The following is a 26,886-nucleotide window of genomic DNA, read 5'->3' as shown; positions in this document are numbered from 1 at the left end:
GCCAAGGGTCAGGGCCCGGGGAGCCATGTCCAGGAAAGGAGGGTGAAGGGCTATGAAGAGTGGGGTTTACAGGGCACGTAAGAAGGGGCCTCTGGAAGGTTGGGGGGTGGTGAAAGGTGGGGGTCCTGGAAGGGTGATGTGAGAAGGCATGAAAAGGGGACCCTCAGCATCCCCATAGTGCGGAGTCCACTTGAGGGAGGTGGTGTGGAGTAAATGCCCATGTGTGTGGGGGTGGCTTTGCCCAGGGTGGTGTGGGGGGACCCACATGCCCTCTTAAATATCGGGGCACCCTTTCAAAATGATGACCCGATCTCTGAGGAACCTGTGTGGCCAGTGAGTTCAGCTCCCCAGTGATGAAAATAATTATAAGTGTGGGCTTGACCAGGGAGAAACTCCCCTGGGCCCAAAACAGTGACTAAGTGTTAGATAGCGGTGGGGAACTTGCCGACAGAACCTGCGGGAAACTCCCAGCAAAGCCCGCACGGTAGCACAATGGGTAGCACTGTTGCTTCACAGCTCCAGGGTCCCAGGTTCGATTCCCAGCTTGGGTCACTGTCTGTGCGGAGTCTGCACGTTCTCCCCGTGTCTGCGTGGGTTTCCTCCGAGTTCTCCGGTTTCCTCCCACAAGTCCCGAAAGACATGCCATTGGGTAATTTGAGCATTCTGAATCCTCCTTCTGTGTACCCGAACAGGTGCCAGAATGTGGTGACTAGGGTATTTTCACAGTAACTTCATTACAGTGTTGATGCAAGCCTGTTTGTGACAATAAAGATTATTATGGGAAAAAAATGACACTTAGAAACATTTCCATTAGATCACACCCCCGGGCCGGGATTCTCCCCTACCCGGCGGGGCGGGGGGTCCCGGCGGGATGGAGTAGCGGGAACCACTCCGGCGTCGGGCCGCCCCAAAGGTGCGGATTTCTCCGCACCTTTAGAGGCCAAGCCCTCACCTTGAGGGGCTAGGCCCGCGCCGGAGTGGTTGGCGCACCACCATCCGGCGGGAAAGGCCTTTGGCGCCACGCCAGCCGGGGCCGAAGGGACTGCGCGGCCGGCGAAAGTCCGCGCGTGCGCGGGAGCGTCAGCCCCGCGCATGTGCATGGGGGGTGTCACTTCCGCATCGGCCATCACGGAGGCTATGGCCGAAGCGGAAGGAAAAGAGTGCCCCCACGGCACAGGCCCGCCCGCGGATCGGTGGGCCCCGGAGCCCGCCCGCGCTGCCTATCCCGCCGGTAAGGTAGGTGGTTTGATTCACGCCGGCGTGACTGGCATGACAGCAGCGGGACTTCAGCCCATCGCGGGCCGGAGAATCGCCGGGGGGGGGCCCGCCGACCGGTGCGACGCGATTCCTGCCCCCACTGAATTTTCGGTGCTGGAGAATTCGGCGGCCGGTGGGGGCGGGATTCACACCGTCCCCCGGCGATTCTCCGACCCGGTGGGGGGTTGGAGAATCCCGCCCCCTATCATTATTAAGATTATTTTCAGTTGCTGAATTCACAGGATTCTGCAAACTGTGTTACAACAGACACATACTGATCAACAGACTCTTTTTTATCTTGTGTGCTAATGTTGAACACAAACCTTTCATAAGTTAGTCTCTTGAGGTTCAAAGTGTGCTGAAAAGCTTCTCAATTTTTGCTATCTCTTTTTTTTTGTTCTTCGCACAGATTTAGGGTGGAATACAATTTGTAGCAAGCTTCCAGAAACATATTTTTTAAAATGTTGCTCCTCATATTGGCTCAGGATTGTGAATTGAATCCATTACAATCTCACACAATGTTCATTACCATTTACGGCAACTCCAACACTGAAGCAGTCCATGTCCAAATGCAGCAAAACCTGGACAATATCCAGGCTTGGACTGACAAGCTGCAAGTAACATTCGTGCCACCCAATAACCATCTCCAACAAGAGAGGATCTAGCCATTGCCCCTTGACCTTCAATGGCATTACCATCGCTGAACCCCTCACTATTAACATCCTGGGGGTTACCATTGATGAGAAACTGAATTAGACTAGCCACATTAATACTGTGGCTACCAGAGCAGGTGAAAAGCTAAAAACCTTGCAGCAAGTAACTCACCTCCTGACTCCACAAAACCTGTCCACCACCTGCAAGGCACAACTCAGGAGTGTAATGGAATACTCTCTACTTGCCTGGATGAGTGCAGCTCCAACAAGACTCAAGAAACTCGACACCGGGCAGTGCAGTGATTAGCACTGCTGCCTTGCGGCACAGAGGACCTGGGTTCGATCCCGGCCCCGGGTCACTGTCTGTGTGGAGTTTGCACATTCTCCCCGTGTCTGCGTGGGTTTCACCCCCACAACCCAAAAAGATGTGGGTTGGCCATGCTAAAATTGCCCCTTAATTGGGAAAAAAAATAATTGGGTATTCTAAATTTAAAAGAAGAAGCTCGATTCTCCCAGGGTAGAGGAGTTAAGTTTTTTTACACAGAGGGTATTGGGTGCCTGGAACTTGCTGCCGGAGGAGGTGGTGGAAGCAGGGCCGATAGTGACGTTTAAGGGGCATAGTGACAAATACATGAATAAGATGGAAATAGAGGGATACGGACCCAGGAAGTGTAGAAGATTTTAGTTTAGGCGGGCAGCATGGTTGGCACGGGCTTGGAGGGCCGAAGGGCCTGTTCCTGTGCTGTACTTTTCTTTGTTCTTTGTTCTTGACACCATCCAGGGCAAAGCAGCCCGCTTCATCGCTCCCCCTTCCATAAACATTCATGTGGTGTTGGGTGCTCTGGTGCACAGATGAGCCAACACAGTTGTATGTGGTACAGCTCTATTTTATTATAACTCTTATAATACAGTTCGTTCTGGATACTCTGCACGTGCTGTCTCCCTGAGTGTGTTTGGTAACAGATGTGTCCTGATTCTCCTCTGCAGCTAATACTGACCACCGGGGGTCGTGTCTGTGCTTTTATATCTTTCTGTCATTGGTTGTGGTGTTGTGTGTTCTGATTTGTCTGTTGGTGTGTCTATCATGATGTGTGTGTTTGAATATCATGACATCCCCCCTTTTTACAAAGATATGTGCCTACGTGGTTATAAATATAATTGTGTCGTGAGTGCATCGAAGAGTGTGTGTGTGTGTTATGTACAGCGTGTGTATATGACGTAACTATTTACATGGGGCGATGTCGGGTGCGTCACACTAACAAGGTTGTACCATAACAAAACTTGGATGCGAGAGAAAAAAAAAAAAAACTTGAACATTGGTCTGGTCAGACGATATCTGGAACAATAAACAACAACAGGTTATAATACAGAAGTGTTTGACTTTTTGAACGTATGAACAGCGTTATAAGTCCAGTCTAATGGGTGACCGCCTCAAGAATGGGCTGGTCCTCAAGCCGGTTCAGCTGTGGAGATTTGGGGTCACACTGGTTCACCTTGGACTGTTGGAGGTGATGCTGTTGCCGAAGTCTCTACTTTACCATTTGTTGTACTTCGTGCAGTGCTTGGTTTTTTTCATTCGTGCAAATATAACATTCAACATCTTTGTTAGTGGTGCCTTGGCTGTGGTTTGGTTCTGGTGGCGATGGAAGGGGCATGATCCGTGGCATCTCCACGAAGTCATCCTTGGGAACCAGTGGAGGATCCGGCGTGTGCGTACGGTTCAGTTGCGAGCGTGGAAGGCGGCGCAAAGCTCGCTGATTGCGCCTACGCACCAATCCATCCGCCCTGCATGCCAGGAACAAGGTGGAGTCTTTTTCTTTTTATGTTTGTGGTGGACGGCATCTTGTAGCCGATGGGTCGTTGCCATCGAAGTAGCACCATCACTAATATCATGCAAGGCGATGACCGTGCCAGATGTGGAAGTTGGCCGAGACCGTGTACGCTGGTTCCGGCCACCTGCTGTGCCGGAAGGGCGACTCCGCAGAGAAACGTCGAAGCATGTCGCCTTGGAGAGAGAATTGTAGCTCGCATCAACGTCTGGCGATGGCGCGAATTGGTGTGTCCATCTTGGACCGCCGGTGCTGGTTGCCACTGCCGACCCAGTGGGACTGCCACGCGATCCATTCCCTGTCGCCGTGGCATCCGCCGTCACCCTGAGCGTGCCATCACCGAGGCCGCGACACCGCCCGTCCGGAGCAAGGTCTGGCGTGCGCGAATCAGAGTCGGCGCTTGGCTGCTCCCCATCTGGAGTCCGGTCTGCCTTCCGTCGATGCCCCCCGTCTGGAGTCCCAACAGGTTCACTGGAGGCAGCCGAGATTCCCTGAAGCTGCACTTCTGGAGTCGGAACATGCAGGAATGCACCAACCAGTGGAGAGGGTCGAGCCATCGAGGGTGGAAGCGGTGCGCTGCCACCGCAGTCGTCAGTGGTCCCACCGTGATCGTCGAGTGCCTCGGTACGCACTAGGCGAGGTCTGTCACCTTGCACCTTTTGCATGGGAAGTGGGATGCTGTCGTCACTCGTCTCACATCCCGTGGATAGATCCTCATTAGCAGCTTGCTGTTCACTAGGGTTGGGTAAATTGTCAGAGTTTTCATCTGGTGGTGCACACCATGTCGGTGGACTGTCATTGTCTTGCCGTTGTCCTTCATTTGGGCTTTTCTTCTTTGGAATTTTAAATCTTCCCCCAGACATTGCAGAACCTTGTTTATTACCCCCAAATTCTCCCATAGGTATGGTCTCGAATATAGGATCCAATGTTTCTATCGATATTGTACTATTTTCCAAAGAACATTCCGTTTCACTTTTCTTCTCAGGTGCCTCATATGTATCTTTGTCTAATGTACATGCCTTCATGGTCTCTGGGTCTGATTTTGCTGGGACTGGCATGGTCACAGTCTCTCTTTTACTGTTCTCAATTGCCCACATTATACTCCCCATACATAACTGCTTAATCACTGGGGTTAGTGTGGTACAATGGATAATCGGGTCGACCTTATCTGCATCTTCACCATTAGTGGAAAGCACACTTGGTTCACTTGAAACTGCTGTGGGTTTTAAATTTGTTATCTGGCTACTCGATGTCGGTGTCCTCAGGATTCTTGCTCCAATGTTCTGCTCAATAATCAGTGGAGCGTGTATAGGTTCAATGCAATTAATGTTCCCCTCAAGGTTTGAAGAGTCATTACTGACTAACTGCTGGTCTCCGAAGTTGGGATTTTGCGGTGTTGTGTTGAAGGGAGACATTTGTCCCTGCTGTAGATATGATTCAGGTTGTGTTATTTCCATTACCTGAGGATCAATGTCTTGTCCATTTTTTTGATCCGTACTAAAACACTGGCAATTCTCAGTCTGCTCCTTGCAAGTTAAACATTCAATTAATTTCGTTAGCAAATCCTCAGCATCCTTCTGTGGCCGTGCAGCATTATTAATCTCTGTTCAGCTATAATGATCCTGAAGGTCAGCGCATAAACCTTTTTTCTTCGGGCTTGGACGAGGCGATTCCTTTGGCTTGTCTTCAGTTGGGCTTGAACAGTCTTCAGCGCTGTGCCCTTCATTGTAGCATGAGAGACCGTCATGTTCATGCTGCTGTGTAGTGGAGCATGGTAGGCTGTTATAGCCTTCTTGCTGTTCACGTGAGCATGGCAGACTTGCATCGTCTGCCGCTGGTTGGTCAGGAGAGGTTGCTAGACCCTCATGGTCTTGTTCCTGCAAGGACTGCGCTCTGGAGTCTTGCGTTCCTTCCATCGTGGAGTCCGTCCACGAGCTCTCTGTGGAGGCTTGTGACACTGGAGTCACTTCTTGTTCGTGCAAGGACTGCGCTCTGGAGTCTTGCGTTGCTTCTATCGTGGAGGCTGTCCACGAGCTCTCTGTGGAGGCTTGTGACACTGGAGTCACTTCTTGTTCGTGCAAGGACTGCGCTCTGGAGTCTTGCGTTGCTTCTATCGTGGAGGCTGTCCACGAGCTCTCTGTGGAGGCTTGTGACACTGGAGTCACTTCTTGTTCGTGCAAGGACTGCGCTCTGGAGTCTTGCGTTGCCTCTATCGTGGAGGCTGTCCACGAGCTCTCTGTGGAGGCTTGTGACACTGGAGTCACTTCTTGTCCGTGCAAGGACTGCGCTCTGGAGTCTTGCATTTCTGCAATTGTGGAGTCTGTCCACGAGCTTGCTGTGGAAGCTTGTGACACTGGAGTCACTTCTGGTTCATGCGAGGACTGCACTCTGGAGTCTTGCATGTCTTCTTTCATAGAGTCGGGAACGTTGAGCGGGACGTGGACCACGCTCTGTGTGGCAGCAGGGCACTCTCCGTGTGCTTGCACCGCTCCCTGTCTGTTAATGTCAGGCTGCAGCATCATCCGGTACTGATAAGTTGGAACGTCATATCTGCTGGATTGAAGATCCTCAAATCCGAAAAATGAATCCGCATCTGCGTCGGATTCAATGTGGGGGCCGCCAATGTGCAACACGAAAGGTTCGTCCGAGTCATAGTCATATAGGACCACGGAGCTATCATTGGGCTCGCGAGGTCCGGAAACACTGTAAAGATCGTCATTGAAGTATTCAAGGTCGGAATCATCGGCTTGTGCGTAGGTAACTGCTTGTCGGAGGGTTCTTCGGAGGTTAAATTCATCTCCTGGGTCAATTTGCGGCACTGTGCTGTCATTCCAGGTGAGGGAAGGTTGTTTTACAGCTTTAACAGATTTTTGTTTTTTTGATTTGGGACGTTTCCCTTTTAAATTGGATTTGGGACATTTCCCTTTTAAATTGGTGCAGTCTGGGGCCTCTGACATCCTGACGCTCGGTATGTAGCACGTAGGAAGCGACTGCGCATGCTCAGATCGCTGTTCCTTTACCGATGGCCGTTTTCTTGACTGCGCATGCGCAGCATTTCGCGCATGCGCAAACGATACTTCCGGTTCTGCGCACTGCTCGCGCAACTGTGCTAGCGTTATACCTTTAGCAAGATGGCCGCCGACCTCGACCCAGCCTTCTCTCAGGCCCGGGATTTTGGCTTCTGGGAATTCGGGCTCCGGGATCCCAGCCACGAGGTGAGTACTGCAGCTTTTCTTACCTTTATTTGCCGATTGGATTGCGTTTTCTTCACAGTACTTGGAGAATTTGTCCAGGACTGCCTGGTAATCGTACCTTTGCTGCCTCCTGAAGAACCTGAACCTTGTGAATATTTCTCTTGCCCTTGCACCGGCGATGGTGAGGAGAAATTCAATTTTTTCGCTATCATCCAGGTCTTGGAGTTCAGCTGCCACCAGGAACAATTCGAACATTTGCCGGAATCGCCGCCAGTTTTCGCGGAGATCGCCGTAGCACTGGAGCGCCTGCGGAACCGGGAGCTCTATCATTTTGCCTGGGCACTGCTGGTTGTCTGTGTACACTGAGGTATGCCGGCAGGTATCGATCCACTCCTGTACCATGTGGTGTTGGGTGCTCTGGTGCACAGATGAGCCAACACAGTTGTATGTGGTACAACTCTATTTTATTATAACTCTTATAATACAGTTCGTTCTGGATACTCTGCACGTGCTGTCTCCCTGAGTGTGTTTGGTAACAGATGTGTCCTGATTCTCCTCTGCAGCTAATACTGACCACCGGGGGTCGTGTCTGTGCTTTTATATCTTTCTGTCATTGGTTGTGGTGTTGTGTGTTCTGATTTGTCTGTTGGTGTGTCTATCATGATGTGTGTGTTTGAATATCATGACAATTCACTCCCTCCACCACTGATGAACAGCGGCATTTACCAGATGCGCTGCAGTAACTTACCAAAGTTCCTTAGGCAGCAGCTTCCAAACCCACGACCACCACCATCTAGGAGGACAAGAGCAGCAGATACCTGGGAACCCCACCACCTGGAGATTCCCCTCCAAGTCACTTACCATCTTGACTTGGAAATATATCGACGTTCCTTCACTGTCACTGGGACAACATCCTGGAACTCCCTCCCTAACAGCACAGTGGGTGTACCTACACCTCAGGGACTGCAGCAGCTCAAGAAGGCAACTCACCACCACCTTCTGAAAGGCAACTAGGGATGGGCAATAAATGCTGGCCTAACCAGCGACACCCACATCCCATAAATGAATGAATAAAAAGGTTTTGCTGTGTTAGTGGACAAACTGCCTTCCATTTTGACAAGTGCCAGGAGAGGAAATTTCACAGCCATTGTGTCGCACCCTCCAACTGCAACCTTTCTTTTATTTGCTTCTCCTTTTCAGCAGCTTTTGTTCTGGTAGTTTTCAACAGCCATGAACATTCCTATGTTCCTCTTTTAGTGGCTGTGCTACAGCTCTTCAAACTCAATCTCAGCTTCACTTCTGACACCATGTTGTGGGCTCAGTGATTCCAGTGCTTCTTGTAACTCTGTATTCATTGGAACTGAATGTAACATGGCTGCTTTCAGTCAGTGCCTCGGGGCAGAGGTTACCTGGCTACAGCAAACCAGTGTGGTGATCCACTGTAATAGGAGATGTAAGGTAGGACCTGCACTACAGGTTCGACTGCCAGCACCGACTTCGCCACCACCATTACTCCGCTCCCAACGAAGCACCAAAGCACCGGACCGGCTGAACCTTTTACGGACTCCGGACCGTCAACATGGACTTTTCTTTTTCCTACCACTGTACATAATTGCACTGATTGTATATAGTTTCACGTCACCCCCGCCGGACTCATTTTTAACAGGGGGTGAATGTGGTGAACCACTGTAATAGCAGATGTAAGGTAGGAACTGCACTACAGGTTCGCCGGTAGCTCCTGCCGGCTGGCTCCGCCCACGGAGAACTGTATAAATATGCATGACCTCCAGTGCCCTGCCATTTCACCAGCTGCAGCAGGAGGCCACACATCTGACTGTAATAAAGCCACAGTTGTACCCAACTTTAGTCTTTGTGTAATTGATCGTGCATCAATTTATTACAGTCAGATTTTCCACAGAATGGATATCCGAATTAAGCCCGATCGCCTGCAGCTGGATCTGCACTCGCCCGGCGCCAGGAAGGACTTTAATCACTGGCTAGCATGTTTCGAGGCTTACAGCAACGCGGCGGACCCCGCGCCAACGGAGGCTCAGAAGATAAACGTCCAGTACTCCAGACTGAGCTCCAGCGTGTTCCCGTTGATCCAAGATGCCACGAATTACACAAAAGCAATGGAACTCCTCAAAGAACACTACGCGCAGAAGGCGAACACGCTCTTCGCCAGGCATGTACTCGCCACCCGCTCGCAACTACCTGGTGAGTCTATCGAAGACTTCTGGCGGGGCCCTAATCCCACTCGTCCGGGACTGTGACTGTCAGGCCATCACGGCCGCCGAACACTCGAATCTCCTCATGCGCGGTGCCTTTGTGACGGGGATTGCGTCGGACCGCATCCGAGAACGATTGCTGGAAGGGGCCACGCTCGAAATGGCGGAGACGAAAACCTTGGCCCTCTCCATGACGGTCGCATCCCGTAACGTACAATCGTACCTCTCCCGCCGCGCTGCCCACCCTTCTACCCCTTCCTACCCCTCCTGGGCCCCGCTGACGACCTCCTCAGCCAGGGCCCTGCCTTCGCAATACGCCTACGCCGCACGCCGATCCGCGCACCCCAGGGGTCCCCGCTGCTACTTCTGCAGTCAGCAGAAGCACCCCCGCCAACACTGCCCGGCCCGCACTGCCGTTTGTAAAGCCTGCAGTAAAAAGGGCCACTTCGCGGCTGTGTGCCAGGCCCGCGCAGTCGCTGCGATCGCGCCCGCTATCGTCCCTTCCCCATGCCAGACCCACAATGGGAGCCACCATCTTCTCCTCCCGGGTCCGTGATCGACCAATGGGCACTGCCATCTTGTCCCAACCCCGCAATGTGCGCACCATGGGCGCCGCCATCTTGTCCCCCTTCGGCCATGGGCGCCGCCATCTTGTCCCGACCCCGCAATGTGAGCACCATGGGCGCCGCCATCTTGTCCCGACCCCGCAATGTGCGCACCATGGGCGCCGCCATCTTGTTCCCCACAGGGTCCCCGGACATCCCGATATCGGAACCGCGCACACTCGCCACCCGAAGCATCCGATGGCTACCCGCAGCTCACTTCAATGACGCTGGACCAACCTTGCCCGCACAACCTGGACACCACGTCGACGACGGTTAAAATCAACGGCCACGCGACCTCGTGCCTGCTGGACTCCGGGAGCACCGAAAGCTTCGTTCACCCAGATACGGTAAGGCGCTGCTCCCTCGCGGTCCACCCTGCCAATCAAAGGATCTCCCTAGCCTCCGGATCCCACTCCGTCCCGATCCGAGGCTTTTGTACAGTCACCCTCACGGTCCAGGGCGTAGAATTTAGTAACTTCCGCCCCTATGTCCTTCCTAATCTCTGCGCTGCACTCCTGTTGGGCCTGGACTTACAGTGCAACCTCCAGAGCCTCACCCTCAAATTCGGCGGGCCGTTTGTAAAGCCTGCAGTAAAAAGGGCCACTTCGCGGCTGTGTGCCAGTCCCGCGCAGTCACTGCGATCGCGCCCGCTATCGCCCCCTCCCCCATGCCAGACCCACAATGGGAGCCACCATCTTCTCCTCCCGGGTCCGTGATCGACCAATGGGCACTGCCATCTTGTCCCCCTTCGGCCATGGGCGCCGCCATCTTGTCCCGACCCCGCAATGTGAGCACCATGGGCGCCGCCATCTTGTCCCGACCCCGCAATGTGAGCACCATGGGCGCCTTACCGTTTGCGGCCTCACGACCCTCAAGGTCGATCCCCCCTCCCTTTTTGCAAACCTAACTGCGGATTGCAAGCCCGTTGCCACTAGGAGCAGACGGTACAGCACCCAGGACAAGACCTTCATCAGGTCCGAAGTCCAGCGGCTGCTTAAGGAGGGTATTATCGAGGCCAGCAACAGCCCCTGGAGAGCCCAAGTGGTAGTGGTTAAAACTGGGGAGAAACACAGGATGGTCGTGGACTACAGCCAGACCATCAATCGGTACACGCAGCTCAACGCGTACCCCCTCCCACACATATCTGATCTGGTCAATCAGATTGTGCAGTACCGGGTCTTCTCAACAATTGACCTGAAATCCGCCTCCCACCAGCTCCCCATCCGGAAGTCGGACCAGCCATACACTGCCTTTGAGGCGGATGGTCGCCTCTACCACTTCCTTAGGGTCCCTTTCGGTGTCACAAATGGGGTCTTGGTCTTCCAAAGACAGATGGACCGAATGGTCGACCAGTACGGTTTGCGGGCCACCTTTCCGTACTTAGATAACGTCACCACCTGCGCCCATGACCAGCAGGACCACGATGCCTACCTCGATAAATTCCTCCGCACTGCCACTCTTCTCAACCTGACCTATAACAAAGAGAAGTGTGTGTTCAGCACGACCCGGTTAGCCATTCTCGGCTATGTAGTCCAAAATGGTCTTCTCGGGTCCGACCCCGACCACATGTGCCCTCTAATGGAGCTTCCCCTCCCCCATTACCCCAAGGCCCTCAAACGCTGCCTGGGGTTCTTTTCCTACTACGCCCAGTGGGTCCCAAACTATGCGGACAAGGCCCGCCCACTCATCCAGTCCACCCAATTCCCCCTCGCGGCCGAGGCACAACACGCTTTCGCCCGCATCAGAGCAGACATCGCCAAGGCCGGGATGCGCGCAGTGGACGAATCACTGCCTTTCCAAGTAGAACGTGACGCTTCAGATGTCGCCCTTGCCGCCACTCTAAACCAGGCAGGCAGACCCGTGGCATTCTTTTCCCGCACCCTTCATGCCTCTGAAATTCGACACTCATCCGTCGAAAAGGAGACCCAAGCCATCGTTGAAGCTGTGCGGCATTGGAGGCATTACCTGGCCGGTAAGAGATTCACTCTCCTTACGGACCAACGGTTGGTAGCCTTCATGTTCAATAACACACAGCGGGGCAAGATCAAAAATGATAAAACCTTGCGGTGGAGAATCGAGCTCTCCACCTATAATTACGAGATCTTGTATCGCCCCGGTAAACTCAACGAGCCCCCAGGCGTCCTCTCCCGAGGTACATGTGCCAGCGCACAAGTGGACCAACTCCAGGCCCTACACGACAGCCTTTGTCACCCGGGGGTCACTCGATTGTACCATCTGGCCAAAGCTCGCAATCTGCCCTACTCCGTCGAGGAAGTAAGAACAGTCACCAGGGACTGCCAGGTCTGTGCAGAGTGCAAGCCGCACTTCTACCGGCCGGACCGTGCGTGCCTGGTGAAGGTTTCCCACCCCTTTGAATGCCTCAGCGTGGATTTCAAATGGCCCCTCCCCTCCACCGACCGTAACATGTACATTCTCAGTGTGGTCGATGAGTACTCCGGATTCCCCTTCACCATCCCATGCCCCGATATGACATCTGCCACCGTCATCAAGGCCCTCAGCACCATCTTCGCTCTGTTCGGTTTCCACGCCTACATCCACAGTGACAGGGGATCCTCATTCATGAGCGATAAGCTGCGTCAGTTGCTGCTCAGCTGGGGTATAGCCTCCAGCAGGACGACCAGCTACAACCCCCGGGGAAACGGGCAAGTAGAACGGGAGAATGGGACGGTTTGGAGGGCCGTCCAGCTGGCCCTACGGTCCAGGAACCTCCCAGCCTCTCGCTGGCAGGAGGTCCTCCCTGACGCTCTGCACTCCATCCGGTCACTATTGTGCGCCACTAATAATACACCCCATGAACGTGTTTTCACCTTCCCCAGGAAGTCCACATCCGGGGTGTCGCTCCCGACTTGGCTCGCTGCTCCAGGACCGGTCCTTCTCCGTAGGCACGTCCGACTCCACAAGGCGGACCCCTTGGTGGACAGGGTTCACGTGCTCCACGCCAACCCTCAATATGCCTACGTTGAGTTCCCCGACGGCCGCCAAGATACTGTCTCACTCAGGGACCTGGCACCGTCAGGTTCCACCCCAACACCCCCCCCCCCCCCCCACCTCTCACCGCGCCGCCAATATTGACCCCACCAGACCACCCTCCCCTTTTCCGCACAAGAGGACGAAGAGGACTTCTGCACGCTCCCGGTGTTCCCCGATGACTGGCCAGCATCAGCACCTCCATCGCTGCCACCTCCACCACTGCCAGCACCGACTTCGCCACCACCGTTACTCCGCTCCCAACGAAGCACCAAAGCACCGGACCGGCTGAACCTTTTACGGACTCCGGACCGTCAACATGGACTTTTCTTTTTCCTACCACTGTACATAATTGCACTGATTGTATGTAGTTTCACGTCACCCCCGCCGGACTCATTTTTAACAGGGGGTGAATGTGGTGAACCACTGGAATAGCAGATGTGGTAGGAACTGCACTACAGGTTCGCCGGTAGCTCCTGCCAGCTGGCTCCGCCCAGGGAGAACTGTATAAATATGCATGACCTCCAGTGCCCTGCCATTTCGCCAGCTGCAGCAGGAGGCCACACATCTGACTATAATAAAGCCACAGTTGTACCCAACTTTAGTCTTTGTGCAATTGATCGTGCATCAACCAGGTAGGGCCATTAGCAGATGATTGCATTTCAATCCAAATGCAGTTAAACTTTTCAGAAAGTGTCTCAGGTTTGGACTGACAGTATAGATCAAAGGATGGTCGCAGACTCAGAAGATCATTAATCCCCAGCACATTGAATGGCAGGGTCTGGGCAAAGATACGGGTGTGAATATTGACTGTGAATAGGCTGAAAAATTAAGCTGTGAGATTGTGCGAAAGTTTCTTTGTTTACTCCGTGGGGATAATGCCCCTGACAGGAGATTAATAGTAGAGGGCTGTGTCTACGATAGAGTAGATTATGCGCGCTATCTACTGGCTGTTCACGCGGCGCCGAGGAAATCCCGTTGACAATGGCGGGGTCGGTAAATCCCCTGCCGGAGCCGGCTCCGTGCCGAAAAACACGCGCCGGGTTGTGAAAGAAGTGAGCTAGGTGACTTGCATAGTTGGTTCTCATTCGCTGTTTCGTTTTGTCTTCAAGTGATACTGGCTATCTCTCCCCAGGTATCGGACAGATGACAAGGATTCCTTTAAGGAGCAGGTTGGTTTTTGGATCAACAATGTTTTGATGAGAGTCCCAGATTCCATTGTGCTTCCTATTGGGAGTCACATAGACCTGTGCGATAAGGACGAGGTCCAGAAGAAGAAGAAGGACATCGAGGAGAAGATTCTGGAGGTACTGACTGAGAGGGAGGACAACCTGAAGCAGCGCCTGGAGAAGCTAAAGCAGAAAACACAGTGTGAATTATACAGCGATCAAGTGGATAAACTGTGTGATCTGGCCGAGTACAGTTTAAAGGTGAAGATAAAACTGGATCTGTAAAGTAGGATAGGGGTCATGTTCGATACATTGACCATTTAAAGGGTCTCTGCCTTGGTTCACATGTGCACGTAATGGGGGAAATAGGCCAGAGGCAAAAATCATATAGTTGGAGATTTCAGTGGTTAGCACAGTTGCTTCACAGCGCCAAGGACCCAGGTTCGATTCCCGGTTTGGGTCACTGTCTGTGCGGAGTCTGCACATTCTCCCCGTGTCTGCGTGGGTTTCCTCCGGGTGCTCCGGTTTCCTCCCACAAGTCCCGAAAGATGTGCTTGTTAGGTGAATTGGACATTCTGAATTCTCCCTCGGTGAACCTGAACAGGCGCAGGAGCATGGCGCCGAAGGGATTTTCACAGTAACTTCATTGCAGTGTTAATGTAAGCCTACTTGTGACAATAATAAAGATTATTATTATTTTTGCACCCTGGTGTTGGCTTCTCCTGTCAGCTGACAGGTGACATTCATCAACTGTTCAGTCAAAGGTGCCAGAGCCATTGGCATGTTAGAGTAGTCTATCTGCACAGCAGTCTCTCTGTTCTGATGGGAATAGCCTGTTGCTCCAGGCTGTTTCTGACATCAGGACCTTGCCGCTAAGCAGACACTGAGTAAGGTGGGCTTTTGTTACTTGGAGGGATCAGTCGTTTTGGAGGTTTGCGTTTGGTTAAGGATTTTTGTTTGCATTTTTGTAATATTGTATAAAATGTTGAATAACTTTAATTGAAACATTATTACAAAAACAGAACAAGGTAATATGTATAACCTTTTCCCTGCAGGTTTTGGACCTCATTCCCATTGACTGTACTCGATACGATGCCATAATCGAGGCTTGGCTAAAGATTCTGGAATCAGTTCGGAACAAGGATATTTTCCGGAATGCAGTCCGGAAACTCCCGGTCACTTACAAGAAGGTGGAAAATGCCATTATGGACCTAATTAAAACACCAGAAGTTCCAGTTCATGGTAAGAATAAGAGTTTACACAATCGGACCATGCTGGCTGCAATAGATTACGAGAACAGAAGAGATAGCAGCAGGAGCAGACTTCATCCCTTCACGTCTGCTCTGCCATTCATTGACAGAATAACACTTATGCCTTAGCTGCACATTCTGAAATATTCCACCCCGCAATGTCGCCTATAGACAATCAATAACTCTCACTAGGATACAGTTCCACAATCAATAACTCTCACTGGGGTACAGTTCCATCACTGGGGTACAGTTCCACAACAATAGCTCTCACTGGGATTCAGTTCCACAGTCACTGACACTCACTGGGGTACAGTTCCACAGTCAATAGCTCTCACTGGGGTACAGTTCCACAGTCAATAACTCTCACTGGGGTACAGTTTCACAGTCAATAACTCTCACTGGGGTACAGATCCACAACAATAACTCTCACTGGGGGACAGTTCCACAATCAATAACTCTCACTGGGGTACAGATCCACAACAATAACTCTCACTGGGGTACAGTTTCACAATCAATAACTCTCACTGGGGTACAGTTCCACAATCAATAACTCTCACTGGGGTACAGATCCACAACAATAACTCTCACTGGGGTACAGTTTCACAATCAATAACTCTCACTGGGGTAAAGTTCCACAATCAATAACTCTCACTGGGGTACAGTTCCACAACAATAGCTCTCACTGGGGTACAGATCCACAACAATAACTCTCACTGGGGTACAGATCCACAACAATAACTCTCACTGGGGTACAGTTTCACAATCAATAACTCTCACTGGGGTACAGTTCCACAATCAATAACTTTCACTGGGGTGCAGTTCCACAACAATAACTCTCACTGGGATACAGTTCCACAACAATAACTCTCACTGGGGTACAGATCCACAACAATAACTCTCACTGGGGTACAGTTTCACAATCAATAACTCTCACTGGGGTACAGTTCCACAATCAATAACTTTCACTGGGGTGCAGTTCCACAACAATAACTCTCACTGGGATACAGTTCCACAACAATAACTCTCACAGGGATACAGTTCCACGACAATAACTCTCACTGGGGTAAAGTTCCACAACAATAACACTCACTGGGGTACAGTTCCACGACAATAAGTCTCACTGGGGTAAAGTTCCACAACAATAACTCTCACTGGGATACAGTTCCACAAAAATAACTCTCACTGGGGTACAGTTCCACAATCAATAACTCTCACTGGGGTACAGTTCCACAATCAATAACTCTCACTGGGGTACTCTCACTGGGATACAGTTCCACGACAATAACTCTCAATGGGGTAAAGTTCCACAACAATAACTCTCACTGGGGTACAGTTCCACACCAATAACTCTCACTGGGATACAATTCCACAACAATAACTCTCACTGGGGTACAGTTCCACAATCAATAACTCTCACCGGGGTACAGTTCCACAATCAATAACTCTCACTGGGGTACACTTCCACAATCAATACCTCTCACTGGGGTACAGTTCCACAACAATAACTCCCACTGGGATACAGTTCCAGAACAATAACTCACACTGGGATACAGTTCCACAATCAATAACTCTCACTGGGGTACAGTTACAGAACAATAACTCACACTGGGATACAGTTCCACAATCAATAACTCTCACTGGGGTACAGTTCCACATCAATAGCTCTCACTGGGGTACAGTTCCAAAACAATAACTCTCAGTGGGATACAGTTCCACAACAATAACTCTCCCTGGGGTACAGTTCCACAGTCAACAACTCTCACTGGGATACAGTTCCACAACAATAACTCTCACGGGGACACAGTTCCACAATCAATAACTCTCAGTGGGATACAGTTCCACAACAATAACTCTCCCTGGGGTACAGTTCCACAGCCAACAACTCTCACTGGGATACAGTTCCACAACAATAACTCTCACTGGGTTACAGTTCCACAGTCAATAACTCTCACTGGGGTCCAGTTCCACAGTCAATTACTCTCACTGGGGTACAGTTCCACAGTCAACAACTCTCACTGGGATACAGTGCCACAACAATAACTCTCACGGGGATACAGTTCCACAATCTATAACTCTCTCTGGGGTACAATTCCACAATCAATAACTCTCACTGGGGTACTCTCACTGGGATACAGTTCCACGACAATAACTCTCAATGGGGTAAAGTTCCACAACAATAACTCTCACTGGGGTATAGTTCCACACCAATAACTCTCACTGGGATACAATTCCACAACAATAACTCTCACTGGGGTACAGTTCCACAATCAATAACTCTCACCGGGGTACAGTTCCACAATCAATAACTCTCACTGGGGTACACTTCCACAATCAATACCTCTCACTGGGGTACAGTTCCACAACAATAACTCCCACTGGGATACAGTTCCAGAACAATAACTCACACTGGGATACAGTTCCACAGTCAACAACTCTCACTGGGATACAGTTCCACAACAATAACTCTCACGGGGACACAGTTCCACAATCAATAACTCTCAGTGGGATACAGTTCCACAACAATAACTCTCCCTGGGGTACAGTTCCACAGTCAATAACTCTCACTGGGGTCCAGTTCCACAGTCAACAACTCTCACTGGGATACAGTGCCACAACAATAACTCTCACGGGGATACAGTTCCACAATCTATAACTCTCTCTGGGGTACAATACCACAATCAATAACTCTCACTGAGGTACAGTTCCACAATCAATAACTTTCACTGGGGTACAGTTCCACAACAATAACGCTCACTGGGGTACAGTTCCACAATCAATAACTCTCACTGGGGTACAGTTCCACAACAATAAAACTCACTGGGATACAGTTCCACGACAATATCTCTCACTGGGGTACAGTTCCACAACAATAACTCTCACTGGGATACAGTTCCACAACAATAACTCTCACTGGGGTACAGTTCCACAACAATAACTCCCACTGGGGTACAGTTCCACAACAATAACTCCCACTGGGGTACAGTTCCACAACAATAACTCTCACTGGGGTACAGTTCCACAATCAATAACTCTCACTGGGGTACAGTGCCACAACAATAACTATCACTGGGATACAGTTCCACGACAATAACTCTCACTGGGGCACAGTTCCACAACAATAACGCTCACTGGGATACAGTTCCACAACAATCACTCTCACTGGTGTACAGTTCCACAACAATAACTCCCATTGGGGTACAGTTCCACAATCAATAACTCTCACTGGGGTACAGTTCCAGAACAATAACTCTCACTGGGATACAGTTCCACAATCAATAACTCTCACTGCCGTACAGTTCCACAACAATAACTCTCACTGGGGTACAGTTTCACAGTCAATAACTCTCAATGGGGTAAAGTTTCACAATCAATAACTCTCACTGGGGTACCGTTCCACAGTCAATAACTCTCACTGGGGTAAAGTTTCACAATCAATAACTCTCACTGGTGTACAGTTCCACAGTCAATAACTCTCACTGGGGTACAGTTCCAGAACAATAACTCTCATGGGGTACAGTTTCACAATCAATAACTCTCACTGGTGGACAGTTCCACAGTCAATAACTCTCACTGGGGTACAGTTTCACAGTCAATAACTCTCACTGGGGGACAGTTCCACAACAATAACTCTCACTGGGGTACAGTTTCACAATCAATAACTTTCACTGGGGTACAGTTCCACAGTCAATAACTCTCACTAGGGTACAGTTTCACAGTCAATAACTATCACTGGGGTACAGTTCCACAACAATAACTCTCACTGGGGTACAGTTTCACAATGAATAACTCTCACTGGGGTACCGTTCCACAGTCAATAACTCTCACTGGGGTACAGTTGCACAGTCAATAACTCTCAATGGGGTAAAGTTTCACAATCAATAACTCTCACTGGGGTACCGTTCCACAACAATAACTCTCACTGGGGTACAGTTCCACAACAATAACTCTCACTGGGGTACAGTTTCACAATCAATAACTCTGACTGGGATACCGTTCCACAGTCAATAACTCTCACTGGGTTACAGTTCCACAACAATAACTCTCACTGGTATACAGTTCCGCAATCAATAACTCTCACTGGGGTAAGTTTTCTCAATCAATAACTCTCACTGGGGTACAGTTCCACAACAATAACTCTCACTGGGGTAAGGTTTCACAATCAATAACTCTCACTGGGGTACAGTACCACAGTCAATTACTCTCACTGGGGTACAGTTTCACAGTCAATAACTCTCACTGGGGTACAGTTCCACAACAATAACTCTCACTGGAGTACAGTTTCACAATCAATAACTCTCACTGGGGTACAGTTCCACAGTCACTAACTCTCACTAGGGTACAGTTTCAAAATCAATAACTCTCACTGAGGTACCGTTCCACAATCAATAACTCTCACTGGGGTACAGTTTCACAGTCAATAACTCACTGGGGTACAGTTTCACAGTCAATAACTCTCACTGGGGTACAGTTCCACAGTCAATAACTCTCACTGGGGTAAAGTTCCACAACAATAACTCTCACTGGGGTAAAGTTCCACAGTCAATAACTCTCACTGGGGGACAGTTCCACAACAATAACTCTCACTGGGGTACAGTTTTACAGTCAATAACTCTCACTGGGGTACCGTTCCACAACAATAACTCTCACTGGGGTACCGTTCCACAGTCAATAACTCTCACTGGGGTACAGTTTCACAGTCAATAACTCTCAATGGGGTAAAGTTCCACAGTCAATACCTCTCACTGAGGTACCGTTCCACAGTCAATAACTCTCACTGGGATACAGTTCCACAACAATAATTCCCACTGGGGTACAGTTCCACAATCAATAACTCTCACTGGGGTACAGTTCCAGAACAATAACTCTCACTGGGATACAGTTCCACAATCCTTAACTCTCACTGGGATACGGTTCCACAACAATAACTCTCTGGGGTACAGTTTCACAGTCAATAACTCTCACTGGGGTACAGTTTCACAGTCAATAACTCTCACTGGGTTACAGTTCCACAATCAATAACTCTCACTGGTATACAGTTCCGCAATCAATAACTCTCACTGGGGTACAGTTCCACAACAATGACTCTCACTGGGTTAAAGTTCCATCGTCAATAACTCTCACTGGGGTACAGTTCCACAGTCAACAACTCTCACGGGGATACAGTTCCACAACAATAACTCTCACGGGGATACAGTTCCACAATCAATAACTCTCTCTGGGGTACAATTCCACAATCAATAACTCTCACTGAGGTACAGTTCCACAATCAATAACTTTCACTGGGGTACAGTTCCACAACAATAACTCTCACTGGGGTACAGTTCCACAATCAATAACTCTCACTGGGGTGCAGTGCCACAACAATAACTCTCACTGGGATACAGTTCCACGACAATAACTCTCACTGGGGTACAGTTCCACAACAATAACTCCCACTGGGATACAGTTCCACAACAATAACTCTCACTGGTGTACAGTTCCACAACAATAACTCCCATTGGGGTCCAGTTCCACAATCAATAACTCTCACTGGGGTACAGTTCCAGAACCATAACTCTCACTGGGATACAGTTCCACAATCAATAACTCTCACTGCCGTACAGTTCCACAACAATAACTCTCACTGGGGTACAGTTTCACAGTCAATAACTCAAATGGGGTAAAGTTTCACAATCAATAACTCTCACTGGGGTACCGTTCCACAGTCAATAACTCTCACTGCGGTACAGTTTCACAGTCAATAACTCTCACTGGGGTAAAGGTACACAGTCAATAACTCTCACTGGGGTACAGTTCCACAACAATAACTCTCACTGGGGTACAGTTTCACAATCAATAACTCTCACTGGTGTACAGTTCCACAGTCAATAACTCTCAGTGGGGTAAAGTTCCACAGTCAATAACTCTCACTGGGGTACAGTTCCACAACAATAACTCTCACTGGGGTAACGTTTCACAATCAATAACTCTCACTGGGGTACCGTTCCACAGTCAATAACTCTCACTGGGTTACAGTTCCACAACAATAACTCTCACTGGGGTAAAGTTCCACAGTCAATAACTCTCACTGGGGTAAATTTTCACAATCAATAACTCTCACTGGGGTACCGTTCCACAGTCAATAACTCTCACTGGGTTACAGTGCCACAACAATAACTCTCACTGGGGTAAAGTTCCACAGTCAATAACTCTCACTGGGGTACAGTTCCACAACAATAACTCTCACTGGGGTAAAGTTTCACAATCAATAACTCTCGCTGGGGTACAGTTCCACAGTCAATTACTCTCACTGGGGTACAGTTTCACAGTCAATAACTCTCACTGGGGTACAGTTCCACAGTCAATAACTCTCACTGGGGTACAGGTTCACAATCAACAACTCTCACTGGTGTACAGTTCCACAGTCAATAACTCTCACTGGGGTACAGTTTCACAGTCAATAACTCTCACTGGGGTACAGTTCCACAGTCAATAACTCTCACTGGGGTACAGGTTCACAATCAACAACTCTCACTGGTGTACAGTTCCACAGTCAATAACTCTCACTGGGGTACAGTTTCACAGTCAATAACTCTCACTGGGGTACAGTTCCACAGTCAATAACTCTCACTTGGGTACAGTTTCACAATCAACAACTCTCACTGGTGTACAGTTCCACAGTCAATAACTCTCACTGGGGTACAGTTCCACAACAATAACTCTCACTGGGGTACAGGTTCACAATCAATAACTCTCACTGGGGCACAGTTCCACAACAATAACTCTCACTGGGGTAAAGTTTCACAATCAATAACTCTCACTGGGGTACAGTTCCACAGTCAATTACTCTCACTGGGGTACAGTTTCACAGTCAATAACTCTCACTGGGGGACAGTTCCACAACAACAACTCTCACTGGGGTACAGTTTTACAATCAATAACTCTCACTGGGGTACAGTTCCACATCAATAACTCTCACTAGGGTACAGTTTCACAGTCAATAACTCTCACGGGGGTACAGTTCCACAACAATAGCTCTCACTGGGGTACAGTTTCACAATCAATAACTCTCACTGGGATACCGTTCCACAGTCAATAACTCTCACTGGGTAAAAGTTCCACAACAATAACTCTCACTGGTATACAGTTCCGCAATCAATAACTCTCACTGGGGTACAGTTCCACAACAATAACCCTCACTGGGGTAAGGTTTCACAATCAATAACTCTCACTGGGATACAGTTCCACAGTCAATAACTCTCACTGGGGTACAGTTCCACAACAATAACTCTCACTGGGGTAAGGTTTCACAATCAATAACTCTCACTGGGGTACAGTACCACAGTCAATTACTCTCACTGGGGTACAGTTTCACAGTCAATAACTCTCACTGGGGTACAGTCCCACGACAATAACTCTCCATGGGTACAGGTTCACAATCAATAACTCCCACTGGGGTACAGTTCCACAGTCACTAACTCTCACAAGGGTACAGTTTCAAAATCAATAACTCTCACTGGGGTAAAGTTTCACAATCAATAACTCTCACTGGGGTACAGTTCCACAGTCAATTACTCTCACTGGGGTACAGTTTCACAGTCAACAACTCTCACTGGTGTACAGTTCCACAGTCAATAACTCGCACTGGGGTACAGTTTCACAATCAATAACTCTCACTGGTGTACAGTTCCACAGTCAATAACTCTCACTGGGGTACAGTTTCACAATCAATAACTCTCACTGGGGTACAGTTGCACAGTCAATAACACTCACTGGGGTGCAGTGCCTCAATCAATAACTCTCTCTGGGGTACAGTTCCACAATCAATAACTCTCACTGGGGTACACTTGCACAATCAATACCTCTCACTGGGGTACAGTTCCACAACAATAACTCTCACTGGGATACAGTTCCACAACAATAGCTCCCACTGGGGTACAGTTCCACAATCAATAACTCTCACTGGGGTACAGTTCCAGAACAATAACTCTCACTGGGATACAGTTCCACAATCCATAACTCTCACTGGGATACAGTTCCACGACAATAACTCTCTGGGGTACAGTTTCACAGTCAATAACTCACTGGGGTACAGTTTCACAATCAATAACACTCACTGGTATACAGTTCCACAGTCAACATCTCTCACGGGGATACAGTTCCACAACAATAACTCTCACGGGGATACAGTTCCACAATCAATAACTGTCTCTGGGGGACAATTCCACAATCAATAACTCTCACTGAGGTACAGTTCCACAATCAATAAGTTTCACTGGGGTACAGTTCCACAACAATAACTCTCACTGGGGTACAGTTCCACAATCAATAACTCTCACTGGGGTACAGTGCCACAACAATAACTCTCACTGGGATACAGTTCCACGACAATAACTCTCACTGGGGTACAGTTCCACAACAATAACTCTCACTGGGATACAGTTCCACAACAATAACTCTCACTGGGGTACAGTTCCACAACAATAACTCCCACTGGGGTACAGTTCCACAATCCATAACTCTCACTGGGGTACAATTCCAGAACAATAACTCTCACTGGGATACAGTTCCACAATCAATAACTCTCACTGCCGTACAGTTCCACAACAATAACTCTCACTGGGGTACAGTTTCACAGTCAATAACTCTCAATGGGGTAAAGTTTCACAATCAATAACTCTCACTGCGGTACAGTTTCAAAATCAATAACTCTCACTGAGGTACCGTTCCACAATCAATAACTCTCACTGGGGTACAGTTCCACAACAATAAATCTCACTGGGGTACAGTTTCACAATCAATAACTCTCACTGGGGTACCGTTCCACAGTCAATAACTCTCACTGGGGTACAATTTCACAATCAATAACTCTCACTGGGGTACCGATCCACAGTCAATACCTCTCACTGGGGTACAGTTTCACAGTCAATAACTCTCAATGGGTTAAAGTTCCACAGTCAATAACTCTCACTGGGGTACCGTTCCACAGTCAATAACTCTCACTGGGGTACAGTTTCACAGTCAATAACTCTCAATGGGGTAAAGTTTCACAATCAATAACTCTCACTGGGGTACCGTTCCACAACAGCAACTCTCACTGGGATACAGTTCCACAACAATAACTCTCTCTGGGGTACAATTCCACAATCAATAACTCTCACTGAGGTACAGTTCGACAATCAATAACTCTCACTGAGGTACAGTTCCACAATCAATAACTTTCACTGCGGTACAGTTCCACAACAATAACTCTCACTGCGGTACAGTTCCACAATCAATAACTCTCACTGCCGTACAGTTCCACAACAATAACACTCACTGGGATACAGTTCCACGACAATATCTCTCACTGGGGTACAGTTCCACAACAATAACTCTCACTGGGATACAGTTCCACAACAATAACTCTCACTGGGATACAGTTCCACAACAATAACTCACACTGGGGTACAGTTCCACAATCAATAACTCTCACTGCCGTACAGTTCCACAACAGTAAATCTCACTGGGGTACAGTTCCACAGTCAATAACTCTCACTGGGGTACAGTTCCACAACAATAACTCTCACTGGGATACAGTTCCACAACAATAACACTCACTGGGGTGCAGTTCTCAATCAATAACTCTCTCTGAGGTACAGTTCCACAATCAATAACTCTCACTGGGGTACACTTCCACAACAATAACTCTCACTGGTGTACAGTTCCACAGACAATAACTCTCACTGGTGTACAGTTCCACAGACAATAACTCTCACTGGGGTACAGTTCCACAACAATAACTCTCACTGGGTAAAGTTTCACAATCAATAACTCTCACTGGGATACAGTTCCACAGTCAATTACTCTCACTGGGGTACAGTTCCACAGTCAATAACTCTCACTGGGGTACAGTTCCACAGTCAATAACTCTCACTGGTGTACAGTTCCACAGTCAATAACTCTCACTGGGGTACCGTTCCACAACAATAACTCTCACTGGGGTACAGTTCCACAGTCAATAACTCTCACTGGGGTAAAGTTCCACAGTCAATAACTCTCACTGGGGTAAAGTTCCACAGTCAATAACTCTCACTGGGGCACAGTTCCACAACAATAATCTCACTGGGGTAAAGTTTCACAATCAATAACTCTCACTGGGGTACAGTTCCACAGTCAATTACTCTCACTGGGGTACAGTTTCACAGTCAATAACTCTCACTGGGGGACAGTTCCACAACAACAACTCTCACTGGGGTACAGTTTTACAATCAATAACTCTCACTGGGGTACAGTTCCACAGTCAATAACTCTCACTAGGGTACAGTTTCACAGTCAATAACTCTCACTGGGGTACAGTTCCACAATCAATAACTCTCACTGCGGTACAGTTTCAAAATCAATAACTCTCACTGAGGTACCGTTCCACAATCAATAACTCTCACTGGGGTACAGTTCCACAACAATAAATCTCACTGGGGTACAGTTTCACAATCAATAACTCTCACTGGGGTACCGTTCCACAGTCAATAACTCTCACTGGGGTGCAATTTCACAATCAATAACTCTCACTGGGGTACCGTTCCACAGTCAATACCTCTCACTGGGGTACAGTTTCACAGTCAATAACTCTCAATGGGGTAAAGTTCCACAGTCAATAACTCTCACTGGGGTACCGTTCCACAGTCAATAACTCTCACTGGGGTACAGTTTCACAGTCAATAACTCTCAATGGGGTAAAGTTTCACAATCAATAACTCTCACTGGGGTACCGTTCCACAACAGCAACTCTCACTGGGATACAGTTCCACAACAATAACTCTCTCTGGGGTACAATTCCACAATCAATAACTCTCACTGAGGTACAGTTCGACAATCAATAACTCTCACTGAGGTACAGTTCCACAATCAATAACTTTCACTGCGGTACAGTTCCACAATCAATAACTCTCACTGCCGTACAGTTGCACAACAATAACACTCACTGGGATACAGTTCCACGACAATATCTCTCACTGGGGTACAGTTCCACAACAATAACTCTCACTGGGATACAGTTCCACAACAATAACTCTCACTGGGATACAGTTCCACAACAATAACTCCCACTGGGGTACAGTTCCACAATCAATAACTCTCACTGCCGTACAGTTCCACAACAGTAAATCTCACTGGGGTACAGTTCCACAGTCAATAACTCTCACTGGGGTACAGTTCCACAACAATAACTCTCACTGGGATACAGTTCCACAACAATAACACTCACTGGGGTGCAGTTCTCAATCAATAACTCTCTCTGAGGTACAGTTCCACAATCAATAACTCTCACTGGGGTACACTTCCACAACAATAACTCTCACTGGTGTACAGTTCCACAGACAATAACTCTCACTGGTGTACAGTTCCACAGACAATAACTCTCACTGGGGTACAGTTCCACAACAATAACTCTCACTGGGTAAAGTTTCACAATCAATAACTCTCACTGGGATACAGTTCCACAGTCAATTACTCTCACTGGGGTACAGTTCCACAGTCAATAACTCTCACTGGGGTGCAATTTCACAATCAATAACTCTCACTGGGGTACCGTTCCACAGTCAATACCTCTCACTGGGGTACAGTTTCACAGTCAATAACTCTCAATGGGGTAAAGTTCCACAGTCAATAACTCTCACTGGGGTACCGTTCCACAGTCAATAACTCTCACTGGGGTACAGTTTCACAGTCAATAACTCTCAATGGGGTAAAGTTT

The 26,886-nt window shown here is 48.9% G+C and overlaps 1 protein-coding gene and 1 pseudogene across 1 annotated transcript in view; both read left to right on the top strand.

Annotated features, from left to right (window-relative positions):
- LOC140384433 (malignant fibrous histiocytoma-amplified sequence 1) overlaps positions 1 to 26,886 on the top strand; it is a 193,520-nt gene that overhangs the window by 89,613 nt on the left and 77,021 nt on the right. Inside the window, exons 3-4 of the mRNA XM_072466130.1 lie at positions 13,890 to 14,184; positions 14,979 to 15,165. Coding sequence (XP_072322231.1) covers positions 13,890 to 14,184; positions 14,979 to 15,165 — 482 coding nt within the window. The remainder of the gene's footprint in view (positions 1 to 13,889; positions 14,185 to 14,978; positions 15,166 to 26,886) is intronic.
- On the top strand, positions 14,610 to 14,808 carry LOC140384966 (small nucleolar RNA SNORA53; annotated as a pseudogene).

Source organism: Scyliorhinus torazame, chromosome 10, assembly GCF_047496885.1.
Source record: "Scyliorhinus torazame isolate Kashiwa2021f chromosome 10, sScyTor2.1, whole genome shotgun sequence".
Lineage (NCBI taxonomy): Eukaryota > Metazoa > Chordata > Chondrichthyes > Carcharhiniformes > Scyliorhinidae > Scyliorhinus > Scyliorhinus torazame.
This window is presented reverse-complemented; position numbering and strand designations above follow the sequence as displayed.